The sequence below is a fragment of the Mobula hypostoma genome, chromosome 30, assembly GCF_963921235.1.
Source record: "Mobula hypostoma chromosome 30, sMobHyp1.1, whole genome shotgun sequence".
NCBI classification, from domain to species: domain Eukaryota; kingdom Metazoa; phylum Chordata; class Chondrichthyes; order Myliobatiformes; family Myliobatidae; genus Mobula; species Mobula hypostoma.
This window is the reverse complement of record NC_086126.1, coordinates 4,497,735-4,511,851: the sequence shown is the minus strand read 5'-3', so window position 1 is coordinate 4,511,851 and position 14,117 is coordinate 4,497,735. Positions and strand designations below refer to the sequence as shown.

The 14,117-nt window shown below is 56.3% G+C and overlaps 1 protein-coding gene across 1 annotated transcript in view; it reads left to right on the top strand.

Annotated features, from left to right (window-relative positions):
• The first annotated feature begins 7,384 nt into the window (after positions 1-7,384).
• The window catches only part of ints5 (integrator complex subunit 5), a 13,422-nt gene continuing 6,689 nt past the window's right edge, over positions 7,385-14,117 (top strand). Inside the window, exon 1 of the mRNA XM_063036560.1 lies at positions 7,385-7,572. Within this exon, the coding sequence (XP_062892630.1) occupies positions 7,523-7,572 (50 nt within the window). The 5' untranslated portion in view covers positions 7,385-7,522. The remainder of the gene's footprint in view (positions 7,573-14,117) is intronic.

Here is a 14,117-nt window from a genome sequence, read left to right as displayed (position 1 = left end):
AAGATGAGAACGCGCACCCCTACCCCCCCCCCCGACACCCAGCTGCCGCAGACGCCGCGGCGGCCGGTCTTTCCACTGCGGAGCGAGGTTCCCTACGAGAACATGGGGTGGGGGGCTACCCTGCGACAGATTTATTAGTTTGGACACGGATCTCCCGACGTGGGAAGAGACCGCGTACCGTATTACTGTACTCAGATACCCCCGCGGCGGCAGCTCCCTCGCCTTCCGGCCGCATTTACACCCCAACCTCGATGATGCAGCTATCTACTAAGCCAATCAGGCGGCAGCAACTCAGTGCATAAAAGCATGCCGACGTGGTCAAGAGGTTCAGTCCCACCGAAAACACACACACAAGGTGCTGGGGGGCGGGGGGAGGTCTCAGCCAGTCGAGCAGCATCCACGGAAGTGGAAAAACCGTCGCCGTTTCAGGCCGAGGAAGGACTGGGAAGGAAGGGGGTGGGGGAGATGCCAGAATAAAAAGGTGGGGGGGGAGGAGGCTAGCTGGAAGGTGATGGGGGAAGACAGCCCGGTGGGAAAGGTCAAGGGCTGAAGACGGGGGGAGGGTGGAATCTGATGGGAGACGGGGAATGGACCACAGGGAAAAGGGAAGGGGGTAGAAAGTGACAGGCAGGTGAGAAGAGGTAGAAGAGGGTTAAGGAAGGAAGCAGGGGAGGATGAAGAGGTTCAGTTGCTCAGACCAAACATCAGAATGGGGGAAGAAATGTGATCTGAGTGACTTTGACCGTGGAACGATTGTTGACGCCAGACGGGGCGGTTTGAGTACCTCAGAAACTGCTGATCTCCTGGGAATTTTCACGCACAACAGTCTCTGGAGTTTACAGAGAACGGTGCGGAAAACTTCCAGTGAGCGGCTGTTCTGAGGGTGAAAACGCCTTGTTAATGAGAGAGGTCAGAGGAGAATGGCCAGACTGGTCCAAGCCGACAGACACTAACTCAAATAACCTCCCGTTACAACAGTGGTGTGAAGAAGAGCAACTCTGAATGCAAACACGCCGAAACTCGAAGTGGACGGGCTACAGCAGCAGAAAACCACGAGCTTCTTAGCCGCCGAGTGTATACGCGGTCCTCCAGGAAGCAGGGGTGCGAGGATGAATGAGGATGTCCCAGCAGACTTCTTCCTGGGGCTTGCAAAGATTGCTACACGTGGGATCCAGAGGCGGGCTGCATAGGGTACCGCCCGGGCTCCTGTCTGGCGACGTGCCTGGGGTATTCCGTGTCCGGGTAACCCTGGAGAGGGCACACGTGGTGCCCACAGGTACTGCGGGATCGCTGGGGATCGATACCCTGCCTCTCCGGTCCCGAGGCGGGGTCTCCACAGATGCTGCCCGACCTGCTGTGTTGCTCCGGATTTCCAGCATCTCTTGTGCTAATGAAACGCTATCCTCGACGGAGATGGGATCATTGTGCTTTAATTTAGCTCCTGTTCGTATTTGTGTTAGTCGCTGTGACTGTGTCTCTTTTTTTTGTGCGTGTTTGGTATTGTAAATTGTAACGAAGGTATTAAAGGCACCTCCGGCCTGTAGTGGGCGTTCACGTCCACCAGGTGGAGCCCCCGAGTCACAAAGCTGACACGACCATAGGGCCAGAAGATATAGGAGCAGAAGTAGGCCATTTGGCCCGTCGAGACTGCTCTGCCTTTCATCATGATCCATTTACCTTTGAAGCCTCTGGGCCTGTACTCACTGGAATTCAGAAGAGTGAGGGGTGACCTCATTGAAAGCTATCGAATGGTGAAAGGCCTCGATAGAGTGGACGTGGAGAGGATGTTCCCTATGGAGGGGGAGAGTCTAAGACTAGAGGACACAGTCGGAATAGAGGGGCATCCTTTTGGGAATGGAGATGAGGAGGAGTTTCTTTAGCCAGAGAGCGGTGAATATGTGGAATTCTTTGCCGCAGGCAGCTGTGGAGGCAAAATCTTTATGTATATCTAAGGCAGAGGTGGACAGGTGCTTAACAGGTCAGGACATGAAGGCTGAGCAGAAGCCGGCGGTTGTCCGAGACGAGGAGAAGCCGGTGGGCAGTTGGGAGGAAGAGAAACCGGCGGATGTGACGGAGAAGGTTCGGAGGAGCTGGCCTGGGTGAAGACCGCGCTGCTGCCGGCCACTCGAAGACACCGGAGATGGTGCATGAAAGCAACGGGCAGTGTACCTGTGAGTGACTCTCTCAGACGTCTCTCTTGCGATCGCAAGACCCCGTTGGACATTGATAATGTGAGATGCCACCGGTCCGTTTCCGCCCGTTTTTGTGGCGAGGCAGCAGCGGGCCCTCGGTTGCAGCGAGGATGAGGCCTCAGGCCGTGGGCTCGCCTGCTGCTGGAGTTCAGGTGAGACCACACTGGAGGCGGTGTAGCATGGAGTCCCTGCTCGGTTGGGGGCTGGCCTCTCCCATCAGTGCTGCCCTCCAGTGTTCAACGGGTGGAAGGACAGGCTGGATTGCCGGGAGCTGTACCATCAGTCTGCCTGTTCCGCAGGGACAGAGACGATACACGTGTTTGCTTGTGTGACTGTGTGTGTGTGTGATTCTCTCTCTCTCTCCCTCGCCACGTTGTGCACCTGGCCCCAGATAAACACTGTGTATTGTTCCACTGTATCAATGTATGGGCCGAATGATAATTAAACATGATTTGATTTGGGGAGAAGGCAGGAGATTGGGGCTGAGAGAAAAAATGGATCGGCCAAGATGAAATGACAGAGCAGATGCAATGGGCCAAATGGCCGAATTCTGCTCCTATCGCTTATGGCTTTAAATAAATAAATATGTGTGTTGATAATACATTTACTATAAACTAAAAGGTACAGGTGTACCTAATAAAGTGGTCACTCAGGGTACATTTTGCAGGTGAAGAAAAAGACCACACAAAATAAGTTTCAGTATTACTGTCAAAACATAAGAGAAGAGGTTATTTCTACATTTCCCTCAATGAGACAGGATTTACAGTTCACCCCGCCCCCATTCACTGTCACTTCACACTGACACTCCACACCTCATACCCACACTGACACACTCCTCTCCACAGTCCGACACCACCCCCTTCATCCCCCATTCACTGTCACTTCACACCTCACACCCACACTGACACACTCCTGTCCACAGTCCCTCACCACCCCCTTCACCCCCATTCACTGTCACTTCACACTGACACTCCACACCTCATACCGACACTGACACACTCCTCTCCACAGTCCCTCACCACCCCTTCATCCCCCATTCACTGTCACTTCACACCTCATACCCACACTGACACACTCCTCTCCACAGTCCCTCACCACCCCCTTCATCCCCCATTCACTGTCACTTCACACCTCATACCCACACTGACACACTCCTCTCCACAGTCCCTCACCACCCCCTTCACCCCCATTCACTGTCACTTCACACCTCATACCGACACTGACACACTCCTCTCCACAGTCCCTCACCACCCCCTTCATCCCCCATTCACTGTCACTTCACACCTCATACCCACACTGACACACTCCTCTCCACAGTCCCTCACCACCCCCTTCATCCCCATTCACTGTCACTCCACACCTCACACCCACACTGACACACTCCTGTCCACAGTCCCTCACCACCCCCTTCATCCCCCCATTCACTGTCACTTCACACCTCATACCCACACTGACACACTCCTCTCCACAGTCCCTCACCACCCCCTTCACCCCCATTCACTGTCACTTCACACCTCACACCCACACTGACACACTCCTCTCCACAGTCCCTCACCACCCCCTTCATCCCCCCATTCACTGTCACTTGACACCTCACACCCACACTGACACACTCCTCTCCACAGTCCCTCACCACCCCCTTCATCCCCCCATTCACTGTCACTTCACACCTCACACCCACACTGACACACTCCTCTCCACAGTCCCTCACCACCCCCTTCACCCCCATTCACTGTCACTTCACACCTCACACCCACACTGACACACTCCTGTCCACAGTCCCTCACCACCCCCTTCATCCCCCCATTCACTGTCACTTCACACCTCATACCGACACTGACACACTCCTCTCCACAGTCCCTCACCACCCCCTTCACCCCCATTCACTGTCACTTCACACTGACACTCCACACCTCATACCCACACTGACACACTCCTCTCCACAGTCCGTCACCACCCCCTTCATCCCCCATTCACTGTCACTTCACACTGACACTCCACTCCTCATACCGACACTGACACACTCCTCTCCACAGTCCCTCACCACCCCCTTCATCCCCCATTCACTGTCACTCCACACCTCATATCCACACTGACACACTCCTCTCCACAGTCCCTCACCACCCCCTTCATCCCCCATTCACTGTCACTTCACACCTCATATCCACACTGACACACTCCTCTCCACAGTCCCTCACCACCCCCTTCATCCCCCATTCACTGTCACTGTACACTGACACTCCACACCTCATATCCACACTGACACACACCTCTCCACAGTCCGTCACCACCCACTTCATCCCCCATTCACTGTCACTTCACACCTCATATCCACACTGACACACTCCTCTCCACAGTCCCTCACCACCCCCTTCATCCCCCCATTCACTGTCACTTCACACTGACACTCCACACCTCACACCCACACTAACACACTCCTCTCCACAGTCCCTCACCACCCCCTTCATCCCCCCATTCACTGTCACTGTACACTGACACTCCACACCTCATACCCACACTGACACACTCCTCTCCACAGTCCCTCACCACCCCCTTCATCCCCCCATTCACTGTCACTTCACACTGACACTCCACACCTCATACCCAGACTGACACACTCCTCTCCACAGTCCCTCACCACCCCCTTCATCCCCCCATTCACTGTCACTTCACACTGACACTCCACACCTCACACCCACACTGACACACTCCTCTCCACAGTCCCTCACCACCCCCTTCATCCCCCCATTCACTGTCACTCCACACCTCATACCCACACTGACACACTCCTCTCCAGTCCCTCACCACCCCCTTCATCCCCCCATTCACTGACACCCCACACCTCACACCCACACTGACACTCCCTGTCCTGCTCAGTTTTCATCAGCTCTGCTGCTACCTGGAAGAGTTCCTCTTGCTGAGAGACACCTGTCACTGTGTTATTTCCTGTCCGACTCACCTTACGTACAGACACTCCTGCACCAGAATCACTTTATGGAATACAATTAGTCTATGTATATAAGCTAATGGTGTGTGTATATGGCCACACTTAAACAGTTACTTGTCCTTAATGCTTTATAGGATAACTTTTGCTATTTGTAATTCAGCCCGGTTGTCTACTATACAGCCACAAGCTACGACAAGTTCAGAGTGGATTCACTTGCAAGAGAAACTACCTCCAAATGTTATGCTGGAGAATAGTTTCAAAATGACGACTTAAAGAAAGCACTTTTATACTTTTTACAGAGAACAGCAATTGGGTTGCTCCATTCCATAATAGTATTCCTCTGCTGTCTGCAAAGTCCCTAGTTCCTGTTGTTTCATCTTCAAACAGTCCACTTGTCTTAACAGGCTGTGTCCTGTCTTTCTCTGTTGCCAAAACATCCACTCTGACATAAAACACATATTTTCCTGTCATTAAAAGAAAAACACAGCTTCCTATCATGAAACACACACACACACACACACACACACTTGTAAACCTCCCATCCAAACCAGCAAAACACCTTGGGATTTCATAGGTTCCATTTTGTCACATCACTATTTACAAAAGTTACAAATTCATAAAAACTCCAGGGTTGCAGATATATTTCCACAACTTTTACATTTATATTTATTTTTTTTTTAATTTTATTGACATGATTAAGCTGTATCAAATCCACAGTAACAATCATTTTGTTACCCTTTTTGTTATACTGAAGAATGTTGAACTATCTTGAAAAACGCACACAAAATGCTGGAGGAACTTAGCAATCTGGCAGTATCTATAGAAATGAATAAACAGTTGTCATTTCAGGCCAAGAAACTTCATTTGGTCTGGTCAGGAAGGTGGAAGAGGCCAGAGTAAAAAGGTGGGGGGAAGGGAAGGAGGCTAGCTGGAAGGTGATGGGTGATGGGTGGGAAAGGTCGAGGTCTGGAGAGGAAGGAATCTGACAGGAGAGGAGAGTGGGCCATAGGAGAAAGGGAAGGAGGAGGGGAGCTGGGGCAGGTGAAAAGAGAGTGGGGACCAGCAGAAGAGGGGAATGGAAAGGGAAGTAAATTACCAGAAGGAGAAATCGATATTCATGCCATCAGGTTGGAGCGATCTTAGATGGACAGGGATGTCCCATTTCTACCAGCACTGACCTGGATACCGAACAGAGACACCCGGTGCCATTCTAAACCTCTGTGACACTGAGACCAAAGTACACAAGAGATTCTCTGTTCTCCTCTACACCCCTGTACTGAATCTGGAAGAGCTGATGGTTGTCGGCGTGTCACTCTCGGTCTTTGCTGCAAGACAAAAAAAAACAGCCTCTCCAATCTGTTCCCATAGCTAAGGTCCTCCATCTGGGTAAATTCTCGTCTGTGCCCTCTCCAGCACGACCACATCACGCCTACGTATTATATCCAGAATCACAAGTGCGTCAAATGTGGTCTAAACAATATATTGCGAACTTGTAGTATTATGTCCCAAATGTGTCCGGGCTTGTAAAAGCAAGCTCGCCACGACCCGATCCGCCTGTGTTGGCACAGTATCATTTCAGAGGATCTGACCGCGGACCCGTACATACAACCAGACCCCACTTCATTAGCTACACTGAAATGCCTCGTTTGTGTCAACGACCCACACAGAACGAGGATGTGCTGGGGGTGGGCAGCCCGCAAATGGCGCCAAGGCCATGCACCCCCAATGTACGAATCCTAACCCGTACGTCCTTTGGACTGTGGGAGGAAACCGGAGCCTCGGCGAGGAAACCACGGGAAAAAACGTACAAAACGGCTCATGGACAGTGGCGGGAGTTGAACCGTGATCGCTGGCGCTGGGAAGCGTTGCGCTATATGCTACCCGTCACACCTGCTTATACATAGGCTGCAGACCTTTCAATACACACAGTGTGCTGGAGGAACTCAGCAGGTCAGGCGGCGTTTATGGAATGGAAAAAAACAGTTGACGCTTTCCCTTCATCAGGCTAAGTACTTGTGCATATGACAATAAACATGAGTTTGAGATATTAAGTTTATTGAAATTGCAATTGCTTGTTACTTTTCGGCTATTATTTGTGAAATGTTCACCGCGCCAGTTGGCTGGGATGACAGTACAGTAACTGCATCAGTCCGAGCTTTGGGCTGGGAGCTGGGAGCTGGAACCAGAGTCGAGCGCCGCCGTGCTCCAGCCGGGGCATTTCTAAGTGTAGCACTTGGTGGACGGCGCGGCGTCGGGCCGCTGCGCTCGGGCTCTCACAGTCTCGTATCCCGCGGGCGCCCGCCGTGCTATCGGAGGGAGAGCTCCGCCGACCGAGCCCCGGCTCTCCGCCGCCTACACTCGCTGCCACGCCGCCGGGAGCAGGATGGCTACCGCCGCCATGGAGGGAAGCGCCAACTCCCGAGTGGGGATCAGGCAAGTCTGCGCATGCGCGGCGCCCCGGGGGGGGGGGCGGGCTGCTGGACGGCGACCGGCAAGCCCCGCTCGGCGCAGACTCAGATCCTGACGACGGGACCGGCCTTGCGCAGGCGCGCCGTCTTCTCGGAGGCTGCCAATGCCGTGCCGCGCACATGCGCAGAGACAGGGTTTGTAAGCACGCTGTAGTGTGGAAAATTTAAAAATTATTAGTCAATTCCTTTAATATTGTCACGTGGACCGAGATCTACGCCGTCCAGATAGATAATTTCAAAATATAAGTGTCTTGAGGTAGTTTTATCACAGAAAATGCTGGAGGAACTCAACAGGAATAAAGTTTCGGTACAGACTAGAAGGGCCGAATGGCCGGTTTTCTGTGCTGTAGAGTTCTATGGTACTAGGTCAGGCGGCAGGGAAATAAACAGTCGACGTTTCCGATCTTTATTATCATCAGATTTAATTTCATCAACTTGTATGACATGCAAGGGGGCCACGATTAGCACGAAGTTGTAACAGCTCGGGGTATCGAGATTCAGAGCACAGTTCCCACGCGTGGGTTTCCTCCGGGAGCTCCGGTTTCCTCCCACCGTCAAAAAGAAGACGGACGGGTCGTTGTCCTGCAATTAGACTGGGACTAAATGGGGGAGGGTTTGATGGGCAGAGTGGCTCCAAGGGCCTGTATCACTAAAGATCTCCCCCCCACTCTCTCCTCCACCCCCTCTCCCCCTCACTCCCCCTCTCTCTCCCCAACTCTCTCCCCCACTCCCCCCTCTCTCCCCAACTTTCTCCCCCACTCCCCCTCTCTCTCCCCAACTCTCCCCCCACTCCCCCTCTCTCTCCCCCCACTCCCCCTCTCTCCCCAACTTTCTCCCCCTCTCTCTCCCCAACTCTCTCCCCCCCACTCCCCCTCTCTCTCTCCCCAACTCTCTCCCCACTCTCTCCTCCTCCCCTGTCTCCCCCAACTCTCCACCCAACTCTCTCCCCCCTCTCTCCCCCTCTCTCTCCACCCCCTCCCCCCTCTCCCCCTCTCTCCCCAACTCTCTCCCTCACTCTCTCCTCCACCCTCCTCTCCCTCCCCCTCTCTCCCCCACACTCTCTCTCCCCCCACTCTCTCTGCATCACTAAAGAAATAGTAAATTATAGAAATCAGATTCATAGTGCAAAATGAAAGAAATAATGAAATAGCATTCAAGAGTTTGTGGGTGTGTAAAAAAAGAACTGTGAGTTACAATAAGAAAGTTTTAAAATAAGCAGCGGAAAAAGAATCGGGTTTAATATCACCAGCAGATGATGTGAAATTTTTTTACGACAGCAGTACAATGCCTTACATAATAATAAAGCTGTACATACATATATAAAACAGGTAAATAAGTAATGCAAAAATAACTAGTGAGGTAGTGTTGGTGTCCGTTCAGAGATTCGGTGGTTATGCAGCCAGTAAAGGAGGAAAAGACTGAGGTTCTGGTCGCGGACCGTTCAGAGATCGGCTGGCAGAGGGGAAGAATCTGTTCCTGAATCGCTGAGTGTGTGTCTTCAGGCTCCTGTACCTCCTCCCTGACGGTAGCGATGAGAAGAGGGCACGTCCTGGGTGGTGGGGGTCTGTAATGATGGACGCCATCATTTTTACGAGGCACCGCCTTTGGAGGCTGTCCTTGATACTGAGGAGGCCAGGGCCCACGGTGAGCTGGGCTGGGTTTGCAACGTCTGCAGGTATTGTGCAGTGCAACCCCAATACCGGGCAGTGTCACAACCAGTTAGAATGCTCCCCACGGTATGTCTACACTGGAGCCTGGTGACGTATCGATCCTTCCCAGACTCTCAGTGAAGCCATTCCTTCCTGATTTCATCAACGTGTTGGGCCGAGGGGAAACCGAATGCAGAATGAATTGCGGTGCAGGCAGGCCGCTACGAGGTAGATTGTCAGGTCGAGAGTCCGTCTCATCGTACTGGGGAACCACTCAATTGTCCGGTAGCAGCGGGGCAGAGGCCGGCTGGGACACGCTTTCGGGCTTTTGTAACCTCTGCCCGATGGGAGAGTGTCTGGGGTGGGTGGGGTCTTTGATTCTGCTGGCTGCTTTACTGACCATTTGAGACTAGGTGAGGGGGAAGGTGGGTGGGTGGGGGAGAGGGGGATGAAGTGAGACACTGGGGGGTGATAGGTGAGACCAGGTGAGGGGGAAGGTGGGTGGGGTAGAGGGGGGATGAAGTGAGACACTGGGAGGTGATAAGTGAGACTAGGTGAGGGGGTAGGTGGGTGGGTGGGGGAGAGGGGGGATGAAGTGAGACACTGGGAGGTGATGGGTGAGACCAGGTGAGGGGGACAGTGGGTGGGGGAGAGGGGGGATGATGTGAGACACTGGGGGGGGTGATGGGTGAGACTAGGTGAGGGGGAAGGTGGGTGGGTGGGAGAGAGGGGTGATGAAGTGAGACACTGGGAGGTGATGGGTGAGACCAGGTGAGGGGGAAGGTGGGTGGGTGGGGGAGAGGGGGGATGAAGTGAGACACTGGGAGGTGATAGGTGAGACTAGGTGAGGGGGTAGGTGGGTGGGTGGGGAAGAGGGGGGATGAAGTGAGACACTGGGAGGTGATGGGTGAGACCAGGTGAGGGGGACGGTGGGTGGGGGAGAGGGGGGATGATGTGAGACACTGGGGGGGGTGATGGGTGAGACTAGGTGAGGGGGAAGGTGGGTGGGTGGGGGAGAGGGGTGATGAAGTGAGACACTGGGAGGTGATGGGTGAGACCAGGTGAGGGGGAAGGTGGGTGGGTGGGGGAGAGGGGGGATGAAGTGAGACACTGGGAGGTGATGGGTGAGACCAGGTGAGGGGGAAAGTGGGTGGGTGGGGGAGAGGGGGGATGAAGTGAGACACTGGGAGGTGATGGGTGAGACCAGGTGAGGGGGAAAGTGGGTGGGTGGGGGAGAGGGGGGATGAAGTGAGACACTGGGAGGTGATAGGTGAGGGGGAAGGTGGGTGTGTGGGGGAGGGGGGGATGAAGTGAGATCATCTTTCACATCAGATCCATTCTGAAGCAGCATTCCTACTACTTTCAAGTTGAAGTGTCTGGTCACCTGACTATACATATATACAACCAAACCAAAGAACGTTCCCCTGGGCCCACAGTGCGCCCACACAGCACATAAACCAAATGCATTGCCATACCAAACATGGAGAGGATGCTTTAGATCAGAGAACAGTACAGCCCAGTACAGGCTCTTCGACCCAGCACGCTGTGCTGGCCGTTTCACCTAATCTAAGATCGACCTAACACTTCCCTCCATCTTCTGTCATTGACGTGCCTGTCTAAAAGATTGTAAAATGTCGCTGTGGTGGGTATAAATTCTCAAACGCTTTCTGCGGTGTGTTGGTCCAAAGTCAGTGAGGGTCATCGGGGACGTGCTGAATTTCTTCTTTGTGTCTCCTTTGTGGTGTGGGGCTTGGTCTGACACTCCCCCCCTTTCTCTCTCTCCCCCCCACTCTCTCCCCCTCACTCTCCCCCCCACTCTCTCCCCCTCACTCTCCCCCCCACTCTCTCCCCCTCACTCTCTCCCCCTCACTCTATCCCCCCTCACTCTCTTCCCCCCACTCTCCCCTCACTCTCTCCCCCCTCACTACCCCCACTCTCTCCCCCTCACTCTCTCCCCCCACTCTCTCCCCCTCAATCTCTCCCCCCTCCACCCCCACTCTCCCTCCACTCCCCCCCCACTCTCCCCCCCACTCTCCCCCCACTCTCTCCACCCCACTCTCTCCCCCTCACTCTCTCCCCCTCACTCTATCCCCCCTCACTCTCTTCCCCCCACTCTCCCCTCACTCTCTCCCCCCTCACTACCCCCACTCTCTCCCCCTCACTCTCTCCCCCCACTCTCTCCCCCTCAATCTCTCCCCCCTCCACCCCCACTCTCCCTCCACTCCCCCCCACTCTCCCCCCCACTCTCCCCCCCACTCTCTCCACCCCACTCTCCCCCCACTCTCTCCACCCCACTCTCTCCCCCTCACTCTCTCCCCAACACTCTCTCCCCCCCACTCTCTCCCCCCACTCTCTCCCCCCACTCTCCCCCCACTCTCTCCCCCCCACTCTCTCCCCCTCACTCCCCCCACTCTCTCCCCCACACTCCCCCCTCACTCTCCCCCCACTCTCTCCCCCCACTCTCTCCCCCTCACTCCCCCCACTCTCTCCCCCACACTCCCCCCTCACTCTCCCCCCCACTCTCTCCCCCCCACTCTCCCCTCACTCTCTCCCCCTCACTCTCTCCCCCTCACTCTCTCCCCCACTCTCTCCCCCTCACTCTCCCCCCACTCTCTCCCCCTCACTCTATCCCCCCTCACTCTCTTCCCCCCCACTCTCCCCTCACTCTCTCCCCCCTCACTACCCCCACTCTCTCCCCCTCAATCTCTCCCCCCTCCACCCCCACTCTCCCTCCACTCCCCCCACTCTCCCCCCCACTCTCTCCACCCCACTCTCCCCCCCACTCTCTCCACCCCACTCTCTCCCCCTCACTCTCTCCCCAACACTCTCTCCCCCCCACTTTCTCCCCCCCACTCTCTCCGCCCACTCTCTCCCCCCACTCTCCCCCCACTCTCTCCCCCCCACTCTCTCCCCCCCACTCTCTCCCCCTCACTCTCTCCCCCCCACTCTCTCCCCCTCACTCCCCCCCACTCTCTCCCCCACACTCCCCCCTCACTCTCCCCCTCACTCTCTCCCCCCCACTCTCTCCCCCCACTCTCCCCTCACTCTCTCCCCCTCACTCTCTCCCCCCACTCTCTCCCCCTCACTCCCCCCCACTCTCTCCCCCACACTCCCCCCTCACTCTCCCCCTCACTCTCTCCCCCCCACTCTCCCCCCACTCTCTCCCCCCCACTCTCCCCCTCACTCTCTCCCCCTCACTCTCTCCCCCCCACTCTCCCCCCCACTCTCTCCCCCTCACTCTCTCCCCCCTCTCCACCCCACTCTCTCCCCCCCACTCTCCCCCTCCACTCTCTCACCCTCCCCACTCTCTCCCCCTCACACCCCCCAATCTCTCCCCCCAATCTCTCCCCCTCACTCTCTCCCCCTCACTCTCTCCCCCTCAATCTCTCCCCCTTCTCTCTCTCCCCCCCACTCTCTCCCCCACTCTCTCCCCTCAGTCTATCCCCCCACTATCCCCCTCACTCTCCCCCCTTCTCTCGTTCCCCCCTCACTCTCTCCCCCTCACTCTCCCCCCATTCTCTCTCCCCTCACTCTCACCCCCACTCTCTCCCCCCACTCTCTCCACCCACTCTCTCCCCCTCACTATCTCCCACACTCTCTCCCCCTCACTCTCCCCCCTTTCTCTCTCTCCCCCTCACTCTATCCCCCCTCACTCTCCCCCTCACTCTCTCCCCCCCACTCTCTCCCCCACTCTCTCCCCCTCACTCCCCCCCACTCTCTCCCCCACACTCCCCCCTCACTCTCCCCCTCACTCTCTCCCCCACACTCTCCACCCACTCTCTCCCCCCCACTCTCCCCTCACTCTCTCCCCCTCACTCTCTCCCCCCCACTCTCCCCCCCCCACTCTCCCCCCCCCACTCTCTCCCCCCCACTCTCTCCCCCCCACTCTCTCCCCCTCACTCTCTCCCCCTCACTCTCTCCCCCCTCTCTCTCCCCCACTCTCTCCCCCCCACTCTCTCCCCCTCACTCTCTCCCCCCTCTCTCCACCCCACTCTCTCCCCCCCACTCTCTCCCCCTCACTCTCTCCCCCCTCTCTCCACCCCACTCTCTCCCCCCCACTCTCCCCCTCCACTCTCTCACCCTCCCCACTCTCTCCCCCTCACACCTCCCCAATCTCTCCCCCCCAATCTCTCCCCCCCAATCTCTCCCCCTCACTCTCTCCCCCTCACTCTCTCCCCCCCACTCTCTCCCCAGCTCTCCACCCCACTCTCTCCCCCCCACTCTCCCCCTCCACTCTCTCACCCTCCCCACTCTCTCCCCCTCACACCTCCCCAATCTCTCCCCCCAATCTCTCCCCCTCACTCTCTCCCCCTCACTCTCTCCCCCTCACTCTCTCCCCCACTCTCTCCCCCTCAATCTCTCCCCCTTCTCTCTCCCCCCACTCTCTCCCCTCAGTCTATCCCCCCCACTATCCCCCTCACTCTCCCCCCTTCTCTCTATCCCCCCTCACTCTCTCCCCCCTCACTCTCACCCCCATTCTCTCCCCCACTCTCTCCCCCCACTCTCTCCCCCTCACTCTATCCCCCCTCACTCTCTTCCCCCCCACTCTCCCCTCACTCTCTCCCCCCTCACTACCCCCACTCTCTCCCCCTCACTCTCTCCCCCTCAATCTCTCCCCCCTCCACCCCCACTCTCCCTCCACTCCCCCCCACTCTCTCCCCCCACTCTCTCCCCCTCACTCTCTCCCCCCCACTCTCTCCCCCCCCACTCTCTCCCCCTCACTCCCCCCCACTCTCTCCCCCACACTCCCCCCTCACTCTCCCCCTCACTCTCTCCCCCCACTCTCCCCCCACTCTCTCCCCCCACTCTCCCCTCACTCTCTCCCCCTCACTCTCTCCCCCTCATTCTCTCCCCCCCACTC